The sequence below is a fragment of the Clinocottus analis genome, unplaced genomic scaffold, assembly GCF_023055335.1.
Source record: "Clinocottus analis isolate CAN_PGR_092001 unplaced genomic scaffold, fCliAna1.0.p SCAF_11, whole genome shotgun sequence".
Taxonomy (NCBI): domain Eukaryota; kingdom Metazoa; phylum Chordata; class Actinopteri; order Perciformes; family Cottidae; genus Clinocottus; species Clinocottus analis.
In genome coordinates this window covers 18,676,839-18,694,718 of record NW_027175832.1, presented here as the reverse complement: position 1 = coordinate 18,694,718, position 17,880 = coordinate 18,676,839, and the positions used below count along the sequence as shown (strand labels likewise).

The 17,880-nt window shown below is 47.2% G+C and overlaps 1 protein-coding gene across 3 annotated transcripts in view; it reads left to right on the top strand.

The window, feature by feature from the left end:
- cadm3 (cell adhesion molecule 3) overlaps positions 1–17,880 on the top strand; it is a 97,048-nt gene that overhangs the window by 32,856 nt on the left and 46,312 nt on the right. For all 3 annotated transcript variants that reach the window (XM_068604977.1, XM_068604983.1, XM_068604969.1), the window contains exon 3: positions 9,723–9,872. In XM_068604977.1, coding sequence (XP_068461078.1) covers positions 9,723–9,872 — 150 coding nt within the window. The remainder of the gene's footprint in view (positions 1–9,722; positions 9,873–17,880) is intronic.

Here is a 17,880-nt window from a genome sequence, read left to right as displayed (position 1 = left end):
TGACCTTGTGCGTTTCACCATTAAGAAACTTTTTAAAAACCTTCTCGTCATTATTGCTGTTTTTGAAAGATGGGTGTTGTCTGCTCAGAGAGAGATGGAGGGAAAGAGAGAGAGAGAGACAGAGAGAGAGAGAGAGAGAGAGAGAGAGAGAGAGAGAGAGAGAGGTCCTTAGAGGATCCAGTGATCTTAGTCAAAAGGGCAGACTTCTGGTAATTGACTACTCATTTCTTTAAGTGGCCTATTGGCAGGGGCAGCCAGTGCATTTGCCAAGGCATTAAAGATTTCACTCTCTTTATCTTCCTCTGTGTGTGTGTGTGTGTGTGTGTGTGTGTGTGTGTGTGTGTGTGTGTGTGTGTTCAGATGGACGGATACAGCTAAAATCTATCTTTTTTTTCTTTCCCACGTATCAAATGAGGGTTTCTGGTTGTGAGTTTGTTTCTTTATGAACGAGCTGCGTGTGAACGAGCAAAGGGCTCTTCTCTTTGAAACCCCCCCAAAAACATCTCTCTCTCTCTCTCTCTCTCTCTCTCTGTGCGTGTCCAATCGGTTCGTTTAAATAAATACATTTAAAAAAAGGAGCTTAGCCGGCACAGCTGTCAAATAATGACCAGAGATACTTCCAGTGCTTTACGGTTACAACATGGGGAACGAGCCTCAAGCCAAACTGTTAGCAGACAGAAGGCCTGCGTCATCTCAACGTTGGATGTAGCGGCTACATCCAACTACACCTCTTTTTCCCATCCTCCCTCTCTCTGGTCCCCTCCTGCCCCTCGTGGCCGGCTGGACGGGGGGCAGGAGGGGGACTCCCGGGTGGAGACAGTGGACACAGAGCGAATCCGAGGGTTTTTTTGGGGGGCCACAAAAACAGCTGACAGTTAGCGCGCTAGCACGTGTGGCTGCCGTGCAGAAGGAGGGTATTAGATCGAGTCCCCCGGCTCCAGCGGGAAGAGGATCACCTCTGATATGAGAGGACTCGGCATGCTGATTGTGTTTAGATGGCCGATCCTTTATCTGCACTCACGGCTGCTCTTCCTCCCTCTCTCTCTCTCTCTCTCTCTCTCTCTCTCTCTCTCTCTCTGCCCCTCCCGCCTCCACATCATGTGCTCTTTCCCTCTTCAATCTCTCCATCCCTGTTTGACTCTCTGTCCTTCCACTCTGCTCTACTTCCCTCCATCTCGCTCTCATTGTTTTTTTTACTCTTTATATGCTCTTTCAGTCTTTTTTCCTTCCTCCCTCCCTCCCTCCCTCCCTCCCTCCCTCCCTACCTCCATCCTTTTTTTGTTCTAAGTCACCCTGTCATCTCTCCTCATTGGTCTCATCTATCTATATATGCTTATTTCTGCCATGTCCTTCGCTCACCTCTCTTTCTCTCTTTCCCTCTATCTTTTTCTCTTTCTCTCTGTTTCTCCCCTGTGCTTTCCTCCATCTCTCTTTCTCTTTCTCTCTCTCCATCTCTCTCTCTCCGCCCCGTTTCTCTCTGTCTTTCTCTTCCTGGCAAATCATTATTCTTTTTCTTTTGTCAGCAGTGATGCTGCTGCCCTTTTCTGCAAGCTGAACCCCTCCCCCCTCTCTCTATTTTCTCTCTCTCTCTCTCTCTCTCTCTCTCTCTCTCTCTCTCTCTCTCTTTTTTCTTTCTCATAGCGCTGTTCCAGTGGCAGGGTGGGGCGGCCGGCTTGGCGCCTCACTGCTGCTGCAGAGATGTTGCTGGGCTCTGATGGGAGTGGTGTGTGTGTGTGTGTGTGTGTGTGTGTGTGCGCGTCTGTATTTGTGTGTGTGTGTGTGTGTGTAACGGGGGTCTAGCTGGTGGAGGATGAGGATGAAGAAGCAGAGGAGGGGGAATTGTCTGAGCTCTGAGCTAACTATGTTTGACAGGCAACAGAAGCAGGGTGGGGTGGCCGGGTCGGGGGTGACTTGACGGAGGGGAGACGGGGGAGACGGGGGGAGACGGGGGGGGACGGGGCTGTTTTGGACTCCCAGAATCCCCCATAAACCCTCGGAGAAAAAAAAAAGGGCGGGATGGAGGGAAAACTTAGCGCTAAGGAGTTTGTTTGTGCGAAGACAGGGTGGCAGGGGGGCGACAATCCTCAAATACATGGGCCAATCCCACACGCCCATCACTTCCCCCACCCAACTCAAAGATTACACACACACAGACACACACAGACACACACACACACACACACTCGAGGGCGACGGGACAACAGAATGAGAATCGCTACAACGGCGCTCCTATCAGAGGCCGCGAAGCCGCGAAAATCAGGCGGAAAACAAAAGCGTTTCGCTACAGCCGCTCTTCACGAGCCGGAGAAGTGTGTGTTTGTCTCTCGGGTGGAGAGAGGGGGGCGAGAGGGGGAGGGGGGGGTAAAACAAAAAGTATGTGAAACATCTGCAGCGGGAAGCGAGCCGTACTTTTGTTTCAGGTTGCAGCGCCGGTCCAATTCACTAAAATCTGGCTTTGCATTATTTACATCCATTGACAAATGGAGGAAAAAGAGGGAAAGAGAGCAGGGAGCTTGTAGAGGGTAGAGGTGGGCAGAAGGGCACACACACACACACACACACACACACACACACACACACACACACACACACACACACACACACACACACACACACACACACACACACCCAGGGGGATGGGTGGTGGTCGGGGACAGCTGGGCATAGAGAGATGGATGATGTGGGGGAGGTTGCTGTGTGTGTGTGTGTGTGTCTCTATGAATGTGTCCTCTGTGCGCGCTTTTGTGTGTTTGCTCCATGTTTCCACTCTATCTAATGTGTTTTTGAAGCAACGCATTGTGTGCTTTTGTGTCTCTCCGTATGCACGGCTGTTGTGCTTGAACGTTTTCCTTCCCGTCCGTGTGTTTCATGAGCTCGTCTGTGTGAGTCGGGGGCGCTGCTCGGGAAGGGGTGAGGTGATGGGAGGGTGAGGGAGGAGGAGGGAGGGGGTTAGAGGATTGTCAGCATGCTTGCAGTGTGTGCCAGTGGATGCCTCTGTGTGTGTGTAATGGGCTGTATCGCGGCATGCCATATCAGACCGCTCCCCGTTGGCTGGATTTCCCATCAAATGTGTAGAGCGTCGCCAGCACCATGACACATGGCTCTGTCTGTCACACACCAGAGCACCGCTCTCTTTCTCTCCCTCCCTCCCTCCCTCTCCGTGCCGCTGCAACAGAATATGGATACACACACCAGCAACAACAACCACACACACACACACACACGGCCCCAACCACATGCAGATAAAGAGCATCTCATAAATCACACAGATACTTCGTCCCACACGCTGCACAAACAGATAAATTCCTCCCCGCAAAACAAATACAACGGCGTGCGGACACACACACACACACGCACACACGCACTCGCGCGCACACGCGCGCACAAACATCGATAACAAGCCTCTTTAGACTCACACTCGCACACATGTGAGGAGACGCACGTGGAGATAATTACCTCCTCGCAAAGTCCACCTACAGCCCGAGAACACCTGCGGATACACACACACACACACACACACACACGCGCGCGCCACGCGCACCGACATGTGGATAGCAATCTTGTATCGCTCTCACACACACACACACAGCCCAGGCCTACAAGCTGAACAGTGCACACACACCAACACACTTGTTTTACAGTAAATAAAGTTCATTAACCTGCCGCTAATTAGCAGCAACACAGTAAAGCTTCCTGGGGAGAACGGGAAGAAAGAAGGAGGAAAAAAAGGAGGGAAAGAAGGAATTAAGAACGCCAAGAAGTAAATGAGATTATCAGGATTGGAGGAAGAGGTAGGGGGGAGGAGGAGGAGGAGGAGGAGGAGGAGGCTTGACAGAAGGGCAAAGAGGTGAGGGAGGACGAGAGGAAGCCGAGCAGGACATCGGGGCAGATGGAGGGGGGGATGGATGGAGGGAGACAGATGGAGGAGGAGGAAGGAAGGAAGAGAGCGGGACGGGAACACGGCGGTTAGGATTCTGTCGTTCTTTTCAAGGACCGAAGGAAGGAATAGTTCAATATTTATGTGAAGCAACACTTTTTTTTAAAAAAAATTTCTTCCCGAGAGTTTTCACAACAAATTAAAACGCTCCCCTGCCGCCTTAAAAAGGAAGAACCCCGCATACCGCCTTAACAGTTTCAAACAGACGGGAGTCCTCAAACTGCGATAAAGGTCACTGATTACTACTCTCTCTAAAAAGACATTTTCCACATTTGCAAAACCTTTTCTAGAGAAAAGCTAGTGTCGAGTGTGTGTGTGTGTGTCGAGTGTGTGTGTGCACGACGTGCCCCCTCCCCCCCTCATCCGGGTAGCGATGGATTAATGCTGTTCCTTTTCTTGATGAATCGTTCGGCCCATTAAACATTAAAAAAAACCTCCGTCGCTTCATCGCAGAGCCCAAAAAGATATTTAGACACAAATCTCCCAAAAATGTGGTTGCTGCAGCAGCGTCACACACACACACACACACACCTGTAAGCATGGAAAACAGGACCCACCTGAATGTAATGCAGTGTGTGTGTGTGCTACAAATTGTGATTTCCGCTTCTGTCCGCGGCAAAAACGCGACGCGCTAATTCGATTTGTTCCTTTGGCGGTAGTGAAGTGAACTCCTAATCGCAGGTGCATTGTGGGGAGTGTTTCCTCTCTTTTGTGTATGCGGGTGTATAAGTGTTGGCCACCTGCAGCCAATCTCTTCGCCACGTTAAACACGCCCCCGTATGCATTCGCGCGGCCTGGAGATGGATATCGATCGCCTCGTGTAACTCCCAGAAAGAAAGTAATTAAGTCTATTCTTTAAAAAGAAAAAATGGTGCTGAAACTATTTCAGTCCCCCCCCCCCCCCCTCCCCTTTCTCTCTCACACACACTTTCCTGGCCTCATTTCAACACCCACCCTCCTCCCATGCAGTGTTTTTCACCCGTCCATCCTCCTCCTCTCTCTACCTCCGCCGCTCCGTCACCTCGTCGCCGGCGCCCAGAAGTGCAAATTGTGTTGCTTTAAATACCCGTGTCTTCCCGCGCGCTTACACCTCGAGGATGGAGGGGCGGAGGATGGAGGGGCGGAGGGGCGGAGGAGTGCGAGGCGAGAAGAAAGAAGAGCAAAACCACAGTGTTTAACTTAGCGTCTGCTCGGGATAGATAGGTCTCGCCTTTCATTCCTGCAGCTCGGGTGTTCAGCTTGTCTTAACCGTTTAAACTCTGGATGAACTTCATCTCTTCTTCCTCCTTTAACTTTGCTCTTAAGTAGCTTCAGAGGTAGAAGAACAGCTGTATCCGTATCCGAGGCTTGTTTGAGAGGGGGGAGGGGCTGCAGGGTTTGTGTAAACCCATACGGACCCATGGGTGCTTCGGGTCGTGACCTTTTGGGCACCGAGTCACAGCGGCTGATTTATAGAAGTCTCTTTTTTTAAATGTAAACTTAATTATCTCCACAAACCACAAGGTTTATTAACTTCATTCAAAATGCTACAACACTGTGACCCTTGTGAGAATATAGCTATGTTTAAAAATATTAATAAAGTAACCGTTACATTTGAGTACTTCTAAGTACTCTGGGAACTCGCTGCAGCGACCGTGACGTTACATTTTTTTTGGTAAATCTTGTTCAGGATCAAGCTGGATTTTAATAAATATGTTATACAAATAAAAAATAAAATAAAATAAAAATAACATTTAAATAATAAAATAAAATAAATAAAAATACATAAATAAATTTAAATAAAAAAATAAAATAAAAATATTTAAAAAAAAATAATACCTGAAAAACATTACATAAAATAACACAAGTATTAAAACTCATTTGGGGTTCATACGACTACCTGATTTTGGGGAAAAGAGGTGCAGACCCCCTCTGGGGTCCGCCGGCGTGGAAAAGGTGGAGGGCGGTTGGATGTGTGGACGTGGACCCGACGCCCTCCTGAACACGTCATGAACGCTTAACGCGCCGTAAGATTCACACGCTCAAATTCTCCGAGTAAATGAACTTATCTGCGATTAGTATTTGACCGATGGGCCCTAACAAGGTTGCTGCCGCGCTCGTTCACTGTGCATCCAGTGATTTGTGGGCATTAGCGCGGCTTTAAATTCAGGTTGCAGGGCGCCGTTTAATCATCATTAAAACATATTACTCAATAAGAGTGAGATTAACCTTTATTTATTAGCCTGCATTAATTTATATAGAAACTTTTTGTAAGCCCACACACACACACACACACACACACACACACGGTGTTTTGCCACTGAGCTCCACTGAGTACAGCCGGGGATTAAAAGCCACTCCAGCTGCTGTAATGAACAAGCTACGAGTGCTGCCTGTGTTTTTTTTTCCCGCCTGCTGTTAGATTTACCCTCGCTGCCAGTCCGCGGATCGAATCTGCAATCTTCCTGCCACCTTCCCACTTATCTAACCTTTAGGCCCTCGGTGCCCGAGATCAATAATCTGAAACGGGAATAAAAGACTTTGAAATGACCGAATAATCACCTGTTGCCGGTGAATTTATGGAATCCGTCCTCTCCAGCTCCTCCTTGACTCGGCTCATTATTTATCACCAGGTCTGAGCTCATATAGTCCGAGACGGCGCGCGTGTCATTCCTGGCCGTGGAAACACGATGCAAATTACACGCAGGCGGGGTCGTGCGGCGTCGAACAAACGTGTTTTCATTCCCACTGTTCTGAGAGGAGATTTAGAAAAAAAAAACACACAATGAGTTGAGCACCAACACAAAAAGGCTGCGTCTCTAAGGACGCTGGTGATAGTTTGAGCCAGTGCGGGGGATTTGCTGCGGATGAATATATATATATATTTTAAACCTTTATTTATTGAGATTAAAACATATTGTTCGAGGTAGACCTGGCCAAGACAGGCAGCAGCATAAAAAACACATCGTTACAGACAGAAAACAAGTCAAAACAGTACATTTAAGAACATTTTGCATGTCCTGGAGAAACAAAAAGAGCTTCAAAAGGCCGATTTTCTCCCGTCTACGTGGCCGGAGAGCCATTAATTGACCACAGGACTTAATTGGCACGACGGTACAAGCGTCGCTCCGAGGCCTCCGACACTGTTGACACACACAAGGAAACATACTTGTGTCCTCATGTGCTTTATGGTGTCCGATGGACACATGAAACAGCCAATCGGATGTGCTCAAGCTCCCCTCGTTGTTTCATTCCTCCCACCGCAGTCGCGTTAACGCACGCCAGGATCGCTGTGGACGCCGCTAACGCACACGGGGTTGTCGCTCGTTTTCTTGGGGCAGGAAAACGCGAGGTTCTGGCGAGCTTTGGCGAGCTTTGTCGGCGCTCTTTGCGGTTCGGCTCTCTCTCCGTGATTGATGCGCCGGGACGTCGAATTTAGCCAAAGTGTTCATGCCAAGAAGAGGAGCTTCTCGCCATCAGCCGCAAGAATTAGCCCGAGACTCTATTAAAGGAGACACTAATCCGCGCTGCACTTGACCACACATTCAGCCCTGAGCCATCCGTGGTGCTTAGATAAACTAACCACAAGGTCAGGGCTGCAGTAAAGCACCACGGAGGGGGAGTGTGTGTGTGTGTGTGTGTGTGTGTGTGTGTGTGTGTGTGTGGGGAGTGACTTGAGTGAATCCTGGTGGCTGTATCCCTCTAATGCCTCTGAATCCTCGAGCCTGAGAGTTTGTCTTTCTTTGCAAAACAACTAGTGTTTTTTCTCCTTCTTCTTTCTGAGATGCTGAACTGGCCATAAAACCGGCTTTAAAATGTCAAAGAAAGATATAGCGGGAAAAAAAAAGTCGCCGCCCGCAGCTCTCGGCTCCAGCTCTGAGAAACGTGTGTTTTTTGTTGTTGTTGTTGTTGCCACATTGCAGTCAGATTGCTCGCCTCCACTTCTTCTGCATCCTCTCCTCGCATGTCTCTACACACACACACACTCACACACTGACACACACACACACACCTCTTTCATGTCTTCATGGGAGTACCGCCGAAAACGCACTTAAACAGATGTTTTTTCCTGCAAAAAAGAAAAATCAATTCCACCGCCGGTGCAAGGATGTGATAACGCTCCACGTCGAATATAAACCTGTCTCCCCGGCTTGACGATTTGGTTCCAATTAAACTATTTATACGCGCCGTATTTTCAGGGGGTGAGGAGAGCGCTTTGGGGCATTTTTTGCTTTTTGGAGACGTTCCCTCCGTTGGCTCGAGCCTTGTTTGTCAATTACGCCGTGTTGTAGTTGCGCTCCAGATCAGGTCGAGCGAGCGCCGGCATGTTTTGGAAGCGAGCCGGGAGCGTAAAGCATCGGCCGGGACGCCCGCTCGCTTAACTTACAGGCCACGTGTACACGTGGAAACGAACATTTCTGCCCCTCCGTTTCTCAAAAACAACGTCGCACACACAAGAAGGTTTTACAAGAAGTTTGCAAAAACGAGCGCCGACATGACTTCGCCAAACCTGTAGGCGTCAGTGGAACTAAAAGAGGGTGAAGCCGTGCAAACCAATCAGAATCCTCAAAACCTCCGACTGCGAACGACACCGTCGACTTCCTCTTTCTCTTCGATGCATTTTTAGTCGCACACGGTGACATTCGAGGGCCTAAAACTCAGAGTTTGACCTAGCGCACACGCTAACAACGTACCATAGATCTCCACTTTTGGCCGGAGTTTTTAGAAATGAGCGTTTTCCGTGATAAAACCTCCGTTTTCGTGTAAATGAAAGGCCAAACCGCACGAATATATATGCGTTTCACCCGGCTACAAAGCAGAGTAAAAGCTGTGCCTCGGCTCAGGAATGACTCACTAATACGAAGGGGCTGGTGGGGGTGCTCACATTTCAGTATACATCCCTTATTCTGATTCACATAATCGTCCGCCAGCCTCGCTGATTCCAAAGAGCGGAATTAGCCGTCACCCCGCTATCAAGGGAGTGCTGTTAAATACCGTAATTTGAAGCCAATTTCAATGCTGTAACACTCCCAGTTCACTGTTCAGGAGGGTGTTTTTTTTTCTCGCGGCGTCCCAGCTACCAGCCTTCAGAATCAATTTGTTCATTTGGGGTTCATTTGTATTCTCTTTCTCTTTCCCCGTCATTTCCATAACGCCCGGCCCGTTTTCTGAGCTCGCTCTGAAACCGACACGGACTTCGTCAAAAGAGGTGCGAGACCGGCGGTGCTCTCGTTTGCCGCTTTGACCTGTCGAGGGCCGCTCCCTCCTTCACCCTCTCTCTCTCTCTCTCTCTCTCTCTCTCTCTCTCTCTCTCTCTGCCGGTCTCTTCATCTTCGCCGGTCCCTCGGGGTCCTCGCGGTCCTGACTCATCGCTCTTACATTGGCCTCGCAGACACACAACCAGATCGCCATTTGTCTGCTTTTTTTTCCCCTTCTGCTTTTTTTTCGGGCCCCCTCTGACAGCATGTCCGTCCCTCTGTGTGTGTGTGTGTGTGCGTGCGTGTGTGTCTGTGTGTGTGTGTGTGTGCGCGCGCGCTTTGAGTGTTTGCTTTCAGCGAAGACAGATAGAGATGTATGGATAATCTGACAAGCGGAGAAAGAGATGGGCGGGAGGAGAGAGAGAGAGACGGAGAGGGAGCGATGCTCGTAATGCGTTTTGTGTGTTCATTGGATTTGTGTGCAGGTCTCTGCGACTCTTTTTCCCTCGTGTTTTTCATAAAAAGCGCAGCGGCCCTCTGTTGTCGTCCATGCAGCTGTGTCTTATGAGCGTTCACCCCCGTCTTTCCTTTTCTTTCCCGCTACCTAGATGAAGACCCCTTGCAGCCGGTGACCTCCGATGAGACGGTGTCCGTGGGCGGGACCGTGACCCTGACCTGCCACGTGCCCGAGAGCGACAACTCCTCACTGCAGTGGTCCAACACGGCGCAGCAGACCCTGTACTTTGGAGAGAAGCGAGGTGAGAGAGACGCTGCGACAAAAATACATTCAAATGCCGCTAATTGCCGTTTGTCCCCGGTGGGGACTTCAAATGCGGTGTGTGGACCCTTTGCGGTCCAGACACTGGGATGTGTCCGTACCACAGCGATGCTGCGGGGGCGCTGTTTTGAAGTCTCTGACAACAGAGAACACGATTGGTCAGCGTACGCACAAGGGTCGTAGTTGCGGTCATGCTTCGTGTTAATTAGCGTCGACTTTTTCAACAGTTAACAAAGACCTCGATCTCTCCAATACGAGGTCAGATTGAACGAAGCTCAGAGCTCGCGGTCGCGTCATTCCACGCGTCACAAATCATCAAATCCAGATGCGATGAGCTCCTCGTCCACACACGCGTCCGCCCGCCCGTCGGCCTGCTCGGGTCCTGCAGAGCGTGCGAGACGTTGTCTCCTCCTCGTTTAACATGGAGAGGTTTCAAACCATTTAGGGATCAGGTGAACGCCACAGCAGCTTGCTGCGCCGTCGGCGTGGTGTGTTTGGAAGCTCTTGAGCCGATACGGCAGCTTGTTTCAGTCCCACTTCAGCTGCCGGTATCACGAGGGATCGACCGCTGAGAGGCTCCACAGACCGCTTACTGACGCAGTTACATGTGGGCAGAGTAAGGATTATATATATATATATATATATATATCTGTCATCATCTAGAAGTCTTGGGTGCAGTCACACACCAGTCAGTGATCCGTCCCAGAAGCATCAAGTAACATGTAAAAGGTTCTTTGTGTTTTCGTTGATAACAAACATGTTTTCTACAAACACATTTTTTGCTAATGCACATCAGCTTTTTTCCGTATGAATGTGATTGTTTGGGGACCCTGTTGCAATAAAGATGTTGTTTTTTTTTTGGTGCTTTTTCATCTTTGCTTGAACAAGGGCCTTAATAACTACTTTGTACTCGCTGGGTCAAAAGCTTTGTTCAGGAGTAAAAGCCCCGAACAAAGACATCGGGGAAACCGAGAGAGCGAGCGGCATGGAGTAATGCACGAGTCCTAAAAGTGCTCAATATGTGCGACGTCTTTGGATGAAAGGATGAAAACAAACCTTAAGATCTGACCGGCACAAGCGCTTCATTGTGTGTGTGTTTTATTTTTAAAAGATAGAATTGTCCCATTAATCAATTTTCTCTGCTTCTCGATGGCCGTTGAGGCCAAACCGGTATGGAGGACAGAAAACGACTCAAGTATAGATAAATAAATACTTAAATAAATGTATACAGAAATAAATAAATGCATGCTTAAATACATGTATGAATAAATACAGGAATACATAAATAAATGTTTAAATAAATGTATAAATAAATAAATACAGGAATATATCAATTTAAGTTATACATAAACAGGACATCATTAAATTAATCTATTTCTACGTTTCTGTATTTCTTCATTTATTTATCTCTGTATTTATGTGTCCACATGTATTTCTTCATTTATTTATTTATACTTAAGTCACTTTCTGTCCTCCAGAGGCGGCTTTCAATGATATTTGGAAAAGAGAGACTTCCTAATGTTTGCTTTTAATTGTCCAGCGTCACACAAAGCACCCTGTATTTTGAAAAGATGAAAAAAAAGAAGGAAGGCAAGTGGGAGCAAAATAAATAAATAAATAAATGACTGACGTTATAAATATGGCGCTTTTGGTGCTAATGATTACTTTGACTGTGTTGGCTCAGACCTGTTGCTCACAACATTGTCAGCGCTGAAAAGAAACACGCGAGTTCGCCCAGTTTGAGTGTGAAGACGAGGACGACATCACCGAGCTGTGATTGCAATAAACAAAGACGTCTCTGGGGGATGTTTAACATCTTAAAGTGAACTTCTATCCTGACAGGCGCAAACGCGAGCGGCAACTTTTCCCTCGTCTCAATCGTCCGACATCACACAACAGACTTGGTGCTCGGGAGTGAAAAAGAGGAGAGAGGGGTCCAGATGGAGGGGGAGGATGGAGGATGGAGGATGGAGGAGGGAGGAGGGGGGAGAGTTGGAGAATCAGATGCATGGGCGTGCGAGAGCGCTAGAAAGACTTAACAGCAGAAGTGAAGTGATGGAGGGATGGAGTCGGGAACGGCGAGAGGAGACGGGAAGTTGTCGTTGCGGACGGCCAACGGACGACTTGGATCAGAGAGAGGGGCGAGAAAGGGAGGGAGGGAGGGAGGAAGAGAGGGAGGGAGGGAGGGAGGGATGTGGGTAAGGACAAATGGAGAGAGCAGCGAGTCTTTACTCTCTCCAACCACAGTAGAGAGGAGAGAAGCACTTCTCTGCAATGATAGAACACTTAAAGGATGACCTCTACTTTGGAGGGGAATTGAGAAGCGTATTGGAGGAGGAGGAGGAGGAGGAGGAGGAGGAAGGGGGTATAGGAGGAAAGAGGAAGAGGAGGATGGTTATATGGAGCAGAAACTCCCCACTGCAGTGGTCCAACATGCTCAGCAGATGCTGCACTTTTGGAAAGCAGAGAGTTGAGGGACAGAGAGAGAGAGAGAGAGAGAGAGAGAGAGAGAGAGGGAGGAGAAGAAATCAGCTCTTCATCCATCTCAGAGTAGACGGAAAAGAAAGAGGAGGGATGGAGGTGTGCACCGTGGGGAAGATTTAAAAAAAAGAAAACTGATGAAGGACAGAAAGAGACGAAAGAGGAGAAGTATTGTACAACAGAAGGCAAACATTTTTTCGGGGGAAGAGTAGCAGATGGAGAAAATGAAGGAAGAAGACAGTTTTGACTGTAATTAGGTGTTTATATAAAACCTACAGTGTGACGATGAGCCTGAAAGCACAAGAACATCCAAAAAATAACTCGCATTAATTCAGAGTTTGCTCTCTAGAGGTCCACGAGCGCGGCTAACGTTAGCCGATGTTGCTAACAGGACTGAATGAACGAGTCGGGCTAATTGGTTGATTGTATTTGAGGAAATATGTATAATTTTAAGTTATTTCGGATATGATACGTCGTGAGGATCGGCCTTACTGATCGAAATCACGACAAGTTTCATCACGAAACGTTGCTCACGGTTGAGATGCGTGTGATTGTACTGAAGAGAAAACGTCCTCACGGCAGAACGAGCTCTGAACGCAAAACGGACATTTCACCACGCAGACGCAGATTCACACACATCCAGGAGCAGCAGTAGCAATGCTAATTAGCTGACACGCCTCCAGATTTTCCTCTCATTTTAGCTCCTTTTCGGTCTCCGCCAACTCCTCGGGGCAAGCATCCGACTCTTTCGCCGCTAAACGCTCCGCTATGTTCATTAGGTAGTTGTTAACTTTTGTTTGCAGAGCAGGTATCGCCTACAGTCTGTTTATTATGTTGCTGCATGCTGATTAGAAAACAGATGCCTGTTTGTTGTTGGTAGAAACTGGAAGGTTCGCTCCATAAAGCTGAGTGGGGACTGCGGATGATTCTCTGTAGATTTGATTTCTTTCACATTACACATAGTCATTCGACGCATCCGTAATATGGAAATAATGACTTAATGCAGCTTCAAATTGGTGTAGCGATCAAGGTCGAAAAATAAACCAGCGTTTGTCGTCATAATCGCAACGGGATTTGTATAATAGAACAATTTCCAAAGCGGTTTTAATACCATTTTGGTGACTTGCCATGGAAAGTTATTTTTGAAAAACGTTCTGCTCGTTTGGGGTTGAAATGGATGTTCGCCATCTCCTGCACACGACCGTCCCCAAAAAAAAGTATTTCTAGTTAGTTTCCTGTAACTGTCCAGCCAAGAAGGGAAAGTCGAAGGAAGGACAGACAGATTAAGACGGTGAAACATAAAATAGGATGGAGGGATCCCAAAAAGAAAGAGGCGGAAGGAGGAGGGGGGAAGAGAAAAGCTCTCGGTGCTTCACTTTGGAGATGATGGATGGAGACGGAGCGGCGGATCCATGCAGTTGGCCCGAACAGCAAAGAGCGGTTTGCTTCAGAAGCGGAGGCAGCGAGAGATGGAGCGATGACAGCAGGACATGCTCGAACTGGAACAAAACGGGGAGGAGGAGACAAGCCAAGTTGATTGTAGAGGGGGAGGAGAAGAAGAGGAGAGGAATTAGGGCTCTTCACCGACACCTTTCAACACGGCGCAGTATGCACGGCGCTTTGGAGGCTTGGAGGGTTGGGACATGAGAGGAATAGATAGGAAACGGAAGAAAAAACAGGACGGGTGGAGGAGGAGGGAGGGGGCGAGGGAGAGGGATGGACGAACAGCGTGATGCGAGGTAGAAGAAGGAGAGGAAAATGATGAGTGACAACTCCTCACAGCGATGGCCTCCACGCCGCCGAGTCGACTCTGTAGTGCGGCGAGATCAGAGATGGGAAAAGACCGGAGAGAGAGAGAGAGAGAGAGAAGAATAGCGAGAGACAGAAAGCAGAGAGCTTTTCTTCACTCGTAATCTAAACAGGGATGAAAAAAAAAAAGCAATAGAGACACGGCCAAGAAGGTAGGATCATCATCACAGGAGGAGAGGAAATACATGACAGTATATAAATGATGTAGAGGAGGTGCAGGGAAAGAGACCTTGGAATTAATTTATGGTGAAAGAACGATGAAAGAATCAAAGCTGTGATGTATGAAATGTTGATGCCGACATAATCACAGGGTCACATCGATTCCATCCAAATCTCGGCGGTAGTTTGAAAGCGTAAAGCCGACTTTTATCATAGTTTCAGACAAGGGAAAGTCATTGATATGAGTTTAATTTGACCCCGCTCTGCACAGATGAGATGCAGTGCGGGGAGACGGGGGACCCGGCGGAGGAGGGAACACAGTGTGGGCACATTTACTTTCTTTTTTCTTCTTCTTCTTCTCTTTACATGCAAGTGGAGAGAAAGATTCAAATTGGAAAAAAGAAAGTAAAGGGACATAACTGGCAAAAAAAAAAAAGGCAGCCTGGTTCCAGTGGAGCAGAGCTAATGAGAGTTCTGCAACTATAACTGGCTAGATGAAGATAAAGCAAAAACAGGAAATTAATTGTTAAGGGACACAAAGCCCAGTTGTGTTTATTAAAGCAGATACAATGACAAAAAAAAGGAAGCATTTTACAGCTAATTCTGTCCCGTATTAATCTCAGCGTGAACAGAAAGAAACCTGTCATTTCATGGCCAACACAAATGATCTGATAGCTGCAGCCAACACTGAGTATTTTAATACGTTTTAAAGACCTAATTCAGGGATAATTTATTTTTAAGACCCTTTTTTTTAAGGACCCACGTACAGTATACCGCTGGAGGGGACGCGTGGGGGTGGATGGATGGATGAGAAGAGAAAAGACCCGATGTGCGCTGGTAATGGGAGAGATTAACCTTTTGGAAACCGTGCGCGAAAATCCTCCCGCGCCCATTTTAAGTCCCAGCATGCCCCATTCAGACGATCTTTTAGCATAAAATACATCATATATTTCCATTTTTGAACCCAACGACACAGTTTTTTGACTGAAACTCCTTCCTAACAGACCAAGTCTTTGTTTTATTGTGATTTTTGTTGCAGATTCTGATTCTTTAGGTCCTAATCTTTCCAAAAAGGTGTCTTATTGACGCTCCAGGAGGCATTTTTGGGAAATCTGGCTCATATCATGCTGGATGTTCATAGTTACGATCAAAATATCTTTTAAAATAGATTTTTTTGCAGATGTACATTTTTTTGGCAAGACTTTGCTTAACAAATACAGACAATAAACACAAGTATTGGAATTAATTTAGTGTTCCTACAACGACTCAAACACAGGGGAAAGGAGGTCAGGAGCCAACATTGGTTCCCAGTTTTCATCGGGTTGAACGGCGAGGAAAAAGCATGAAAACAAATGGCCCCCTCCGTTAACGCCAGACTACCAGGAGACAGCGAGAGAGACGTCGAATGAAGAGACGAAACGTTGAAATCAAGACAAGAAAACGGGGGAACAAACAAGGGCATCGCATTTGCATATTTGGCTTTTAGCCCCCTTAAAAAAAAAAAAAAAAGCCCACCGTCTTCTCAGGAGTCTCAATGGCTTCGAGGGGATCGGAATAAAAAGAGCGTTTGAGTGCCTAACGTCCCACTTAACGTCGTGGTTGAACCGCAGGCTCCGGGGTGAAGCTGTATAGCGAGGCCAGCCGGCAGGAATACTCATGGAAACCACGGGAGGGTTCTGTCAGGAAAGGGGAGATCAAGCCGTGAGCATCCTGACAGACAGTCCTCGCTCTTTCTGCCGCCTTCTGAGCCTTTGACCTATGAGCAGCGCACCGGGGGGCCTTTGGCAACCCTGATTATCTTCTCGAGTCGTCGTTTTTGTCTATAATATGTCAGAGGATTGTGGAAAACGTCCATCACAATTTTCCCAGAGCACAGCGCGACGTCTTTTTAGTCCTCGTCTTAATCGACCCGTTCAGATCGGTCTCCGCCGCGTCAGAGGGAAGCGGGAGAAATGATGCCGAAACCAGAGAAAGTGTTGAATTTTATACCCATTTCTAACTGGTGTACCGTGTTATATACTAATAGTGGCCTCTGACTGTATTTGTTTTATATCTTGTATGAAAATGCCTGACTGAGGTTAACTGCAGCGTAGCGACAGGGTTTCAAATTAAAAAGATGAAATATGTCGTCTGTGATCTGACGCACGAATTCTGGGAGCAGTCGTATTTTTGGGACACCTGCCGAAAGAACTGATTAGTTTGTGTTTTTTATTGGGAGGACAGTTTCAAATATTACATACTTGTTCACCACTTCCTCCTCACCATCACCTCCTGGTCATCACTTCCTAATCATCACTTCCTGGTCATCACTTCCTGGTTATCATTTCTTGGTTATCACTTCTTGATCATCACTTCTTGGTCATCACTTCCTGGTTATCATTTTCTTTTCATCACTTCTGGTCATCACTTCCTGGTTATCACTTCTTGGTCATCACTTCCTGGTCATCACTTCCTGGTCATCACTTCTTGATCATCACTTCCTGGTTATCACTTCCTGGTCAGGTCGTCTATTTCCAATCGCCACTAGGTGTTGCTAAAGGTCACATCAATCCGTTAAATCAATCCGCTGGTGTCAACACAGTAGCAGTACAGTAGCAGGAGTTTATATTTTGCTCATTATCTCACGCAGATCCTTTGCAAACATTGCTTTCCACGTTGCTAAAGTTTGAAGAGGAGCAGGAAAACCGACAAAGCCAGAGAAATAATCAGTCATTTCCTCTCGTTCCTCTCGTGGTCTCTTACCGCGATGCCACGCCGGTTATCTTAAACTCAAACTTAAATTGTGAACCACGTCCCCGCGGATCCGGAGATCAATTTGCTTCTATATCCTGATAAATGTTTGTCCTGATGTCGCGTACTTTACTTACATCCTGACAAACGGCACAACAGCAGGAGAGAAGTGGAGAAAACGCTCGCACACAAAATGCAAACTCTGAAATGCATGTTGCAGATGTGGACGCACAATATGGGGAGAAAATGTCTTTCCCCCTGTTGTGAAATAATTATGTGACAGTGGCACAAATTGGATGCTGTATATTCACTTGTTAGCTAACGATTAACTCTCAGCCGGGAGAAATAATGATTAATAAAGATATTTGTTTTGGTTCGTTGCTCCTGATTAAAAAATTTAATCTTGAGGGGAAACTGTCAGAAACCTTTCTTCTTCTTCATAATTTAAAGAACCGATGCTATCAAGCGTGGAAACAAGATGAACCTTCCCACCTGAACACATTTCGAAAATACATCACGTTTCCATCACACCTTCCTCAGTTCTTGTAATCTTCTTTTCCACAAAAAAACATAACCATGTTGCATACATTGAACTGTAATGAGTCCAGGCTCATGTGGTGAGCGTTCATGTGCGTTTATTACCCAGGAAACCACAATAAAAGTAGAATAAAACACTCACAATCTGAGGTTCGGCAAGCACATCTCCTCACCAAGGAGAAAAATAAATCTGTATATGAGCTTTTCAGCCTGGCTATAATTTTATTTATTTGTCATGTGCGGTTTCCTTCCTTTCCATAAAAGTATATAAG